The sequence below is a fragment of the Littorina saxatilis genome, linkage group LG6 (assembly GCF_037325665.1).
Source record: "Littorina saxatilis isolate snail1 linkage group LG6, US_GU_Lsax_2.0, whole genome shotgun sequence".
Taxonomy (NCBI): domain Eukaryota; kingdom Metazoa; phylum Mollusca; class Gastropoda; order Littorinimorpha; family Littorinidae; genus Littorina; species Littorina saxatilis.
The window spans coordinates 10,749,710-10,754,709 of record NC_090250.1 but is presented as its reverse complement, the minus strand read 5'-3'; the positions used below and the strand labels follow the sequence as shown (position 1 = coordinate 10,754,709).

Here is a 5,000-nt window from a genome sequence, read left to right as displayed (position 1 = left end):
GCCGGAGCCGGTCGATTGTAGTGACCGATCCCATACACATACACGGTACCGAACACGCTGCCCGCTGGTATCTGCAGAGGCTCGTCTGCGTTGTTTGAGATTTTCACCTGCAAGAGAAGAAAAGATTACTATGAATTACATGATGGAACACAAAGAGAAAGAGAGTCAGCCAGAGAATGTTTGAGTTTAGTGAAATACACCGAGTTAGTTTATGATAAAGATAAGAATAAGGATACGGTACAGTTCTTTGAGAATATACAAGGTTACGATCAAAGCAACACCCAAGTACAACGTTGAGCTTCGACCTAAAAGGTCTTTTAGACGCATTCTTCACATACATTTACACATTTATGAGACACTTTTCAAAGACTTTCTTGACGTTCTTTCAAAAGTGCTGAAAGGCCTTATTGTAACGTGAATCTAGGACATGAGCCACACTTACGTAGGCCGTGAAAGGGATCTTGGGTTTAAAAACTGCAGGGGTCAGCTCAGTGAACTCGATTTTGACGTCACGGGCGTACACAAGCACAGACGATTCACCGCTGCCCGTGATGCCCGATTCGTCCTCTGTGACCTTGACCCTGACATTAGTGGTGCCACTCGGGAGACCGCGAGGAAAGACGAAGGACCCGTTTCCGCTAAACTGAAAAACAAAGCACGTTTCTTTGATGATGATGATGATGATGATGATGATGATGATGATGATGATGACGATGCTGCTGCTGCTGCTGCTGCTGCTGCTCCTGCTGCTGCTGCTGCTCCTGCTGCTGCTGCTGCTGATGATGATGATGATGACGACGATGCTGCTGCTGCTGACAGAAAACTATTGTGGCGATTTCAAAATAAAAATTGGCAAAATGTATCATATTATTGTTCTTGAGTTGTGGGAAAGGGAGTTGAGAGGTGGTGTCTGATTTATCACGATTAATTAGCAGTCAGCTCCTTTATTTTGTTTGTTATAATTGTTGAATTACCTGCATTGTCTGCAGCACATTCCCCGGTCCGTAAATATCTGCTTTGCCCTTTACTGCCACATCCATTGGGTATCTGCAATTAACCAAGGAATTAGTGTACATCATTGGGTATATGTAATTACCAAGAATAAGTATACCTCATAACGTATCAGCAGAAAATTATTTTCGTGGTGTTATTGACCGAAATGAGAAAAGCGAAAATATTCAAAAGCTTACATTTTTAAAGCTTGATGAGCATATTTACAAGCTTAAAATGTGCATCAGTACGATGATCATATTTAAAAGCTTAACATGATTAAAGTCTTTGATAATATAAAGTTGTTAATATTTTAAGCTGAATGAGTTTATTTTGAACCAAAGCTCGGCAAGTGTGTGTGTTTGTGAGTGACTGTGTATGTTTTCGTGCATGTTTGTGTGTCGGCATGTATGCGTGTGTGTGTGCGAGTGTGTGTTTTGACTGACTTTGCCACAAAGGACCCTGCCATATCAGTGGAAGAGTTCATGGTTTGGGGCAAGAAAACCTTGACCTCAAAGCTCCGGGTCTCTGAAATCACGAAAACAGTTCATTGAATGTGTACAAAGAAAGATGAAACAGATTCAGAAATACAATTCAGAATAAAAAGATAAGACAGGTTTACTTGCTGAACGTTTAATTATAGACAAAACATTCGAACGTTTTTTTCTTCACACACAGCATTGCGTTATAATTGTGTCTATAATCAAACGTTCTAAAAACTAACCTTTCTTGTCCTTTTATCCTTGTAATCTTATTGACTTGTAATTTTTACTAAGCATACACAGACACAGATACACATGAACGCACAGATACACCGCTAGACCCACAGAGACATAGTGACAGAGATTGACACGCACGCAAACATGCACGCGCACAAACACACACACACACACGCACACTCACAAACACACACACACACACACACACACATACACACACACACACACACACACACACACACACACACACACACACACACACACACACACACAGGATCATGTTCCTGAGCTCGAAAACAATGTTGAACTGGTATTTTTATAAACTCTATCTGTATAAACCGATCCATGAACAAATCCATGACAGAACCTGTCTCTGTAAAAACAGATCCGTAATTTCACCTCTCCCTGCATAAACAGATGCGTGATTTCACCTCTGTCTGTATTAACAGATCCATGACTTTTCCTCTCTCTGTATTAACCGATTCTTAACTTTACCTCTCTCTGTATTGACAGATTCTTAACTTTACCTCTCTCTATATCAACAGATCCAATAACTTTACCAGTCCTGTCATATACAGATCCATTACTCTACCTCTCTCTGGATAAACAGATCCATAACGTTACCTCTCTCTGTATAACAGATCCATAACTTTACCTCTCTCTGTATAACAGATCCATAACTGTACCTCTCTCTGGATAAACAGATCCATAACTTTGCCTCTATTTGTATAAACAGATCCATGACTCTACCTCCCTCTGGATAAACAGATCCATAACTTTACCTCCCTCTGTATAAACAGATCCATAACTTTACCTCTCTCTGTATAAACAGATCCATGACTTTACCTGACTGTTTTTCCTGCGTGCCTGTCTGGAAGTTCTTCTGCTGCAAACCCACTTGAAAGCTGTGGGAACGGACTCCAGTGTCGATCTGCACAAACCCAAACAATATACATAATGTTATAGGGTGACCCATAGAAAGTGCAACCCATAACAATTCTAATAAATTCTGTATCTGTTCAACGAACTACTTCATATCTGGTGTACGTTACCAGCTTATGCAAGATCATATCATAAAGTTTCAAAGTTATCGGTCAAGTGGTCTGATTTTTGTACTCTTTCAAACAAAATATCCAATTTCAGGAAAAGTAGAAGGTTTTCACATTGAGCGGCAAACACACCCGCGCGAATTCAACCCTGGCTATCATTGGGTGTTTTTTTTAGATGACCAATTATCTGGGTGTTTTTTTGGTATACTCGGACCTGCAGATATTCCCATAAGTTTGGAAGGTTTAAATCTGGTGAGAGAGCGTACTGCTAAATGTCAAACCTCCTACTTTTTAGCCGATTCCTGAAAGAGCACAAAAATCAGACCACTTCACCAATAAATAAGTAGAAACCTTTGTGATATCATCATGCATAAGCTGAAATTACACCAAATATGAAGTAATTCGTTGAATAGATGCAAAAGTTAGTAGCATTTTCGTGGGTTGCGTTGTTTTTGGGTGGGTCACCCTGTACAAATTGCGTTCAGATGAGTCCTGTCTTGCACGTCACAGGTACTACCAAGAGTGTGTCATCTTTTCAGCAGCCTATTTATACAGCGACGAACGGCGGCTATCTACGCACGCCAGCCTTTTGGAGCAGTAGAGCAGTTTTTCGCAAAGCAAGGCAAGGTAAAGGTTTATTCATCAAACCCCATGGGGGTACATAGATACTTAGAGAGAAAAAATATCTTCCCGAATCCGACAATCTCTATTGTTGCTTTCACACGCTTGCTACTCACGCTGTCTATAACTATGGTCCATTCTCCGAGCACGGTGTGAGTATCCAGGTCGTACTGGAAGCTGTTGATCGGAGCACCTCGGGTGCTCTTCCACGTCTTCAGAGCATGGCTGTTGCCGGGTGGCTGTTGAAATACGAGTAGTAGACTCCGTTTTTTGGTCAAGCACATATTTAATAATAATAATAATAATAATAATAATAATAATAATAATAATAATAATAATTGTCAGTAAGTACTGGTGTCACATGACTGATGTGAACCAGTTGATTGGTTAATGGCGATGCGCTAAATCTGTTAGCGCACTCTTGGAGTGCGCTAACTTTTTCACAGAGCGTATTCTTACACCCTTTGCCAAAGCGAGACTGTACTCTCATCCTCAGAATTAATTAATGACATGTAGCTTATATTCTCCACAATACCAATGATTATGACCATAAATTTCCTGCTTTTTAATTAAAAGCAGAAATGGTTTTTTTCTGACAGATTGCATGCGCCTGTGCCGCCTGCAGTTGCCACTAATCTAAAAATAGAACCTGCTGTGTCTAATTTTTCAGTTTCGACTTGCGAAGATTCCTCTCATAATTATGCCATGTTAGTGGCATGTAGCTTATTATCCACATTACCAAATGATGAGTTAGTATACAAATCCCAGCAGCTAACAGAAAACACAAGTGTTATTTCGATAACGTAGACTAGCAGCTAGATCAGCACCGGCCGGCGTAGCAGACTACACTGATATATATACGACTGCATCTGTTCAGTAAATGAATGGTTTCCGAATTATTATTTCAAGGCAAGAAGAATCGGAATCGAAAACGTGTAGGGTTTAGAACGTTCTTACCATATATGTCATATATAAGACCAGCCTGCCTCGTGCTTGCAGACTCAGTGCAACGACTGAGACGAGCAATTTTTGTTTTTGAAATGAGACTCAGTGCAGTGCGTAGCACTAGCAGACGACATAAATCCCGTTCAGCAAATTAACATGTTGGGCAAATGTGAACGATAAAACGATGGGTATATAATACGTGTAGGGTTCAGAGCATTCTTACCGTTCATATTTAGTACCAGACTCCCCGGTGAGTGAAGATACCACACGAAAATCATTTATTTTGAAAATGTGCTTTCCGTCGACCTTGGCAAGGGGCAAAACTCTGCACAGTCAAGTCTGTCGAAGCTCGATGAAGGTTTCGAATCGCAAATAATTAAGAGCATAGTCCTTTCTCCGAGTTAAAATGAGGTCTCTATGAAAGATCATCACTTTTTAGCTTAACGCTACACTGGAATTTACCAACAGAAATTAAAACAAGAGTTTGCGTGTGACGAACGCACGACACACTTGAGACAGCCCACACAAAAGTAGATCCTACTGTATACGACCTGACCACACAGTTACGCCTATCCAAATGCGCGTAGCAAAGTGTGCGTTTTGAATCTTCTTTTTTCTCTGGCGGTACTGACAATATCGTTATTGAAACAATCCCAGTGCACTAAGGGATTTATAG

At 40.6% G+C, this 5,000-nt stretch overlaps 1 protein-coding gene across 1 annotated transcript in view; it reads right to left on the bottom strand.

The window, feature by feature from the left end:
* The window catches only part of LOC138968465 (CD109 antigen-like), a 149,014-nt gene that overhangs the window by 134,960 nt on the left and 9,054 nt on the right, over window positions 1–5,000 (bottom strand). The window contains exons 7-12 of the mRNA XM_070341038.1: window positions 3,496–3,618; window positions 2,556–2,640; window positions 1,437–1,518; window positions 975–1,047; window positions 443–643; window positions 1–107 (exon numbers count right to left, since the gene is read on the bottom strand). The exon at window positions 1–107 is cut by the window's left edge and continues 133 nt beyond it. Coding sequence (XP_070197139.1) covers window positions 1–107; window positions 443–643; window positions 975–1,047; window positions 1,437–1,518; window positions 2,556–2,640; window positions 3,496–3,618 — 671 coding nt within the window. The remainder of the gene's footprint in view (window positions 108–442; window positions 644–974; window positions 1,048–1,436; window positions 1,519–2,555; window positions 2,641–3,495; window positions 3,619–5,000) is intronic.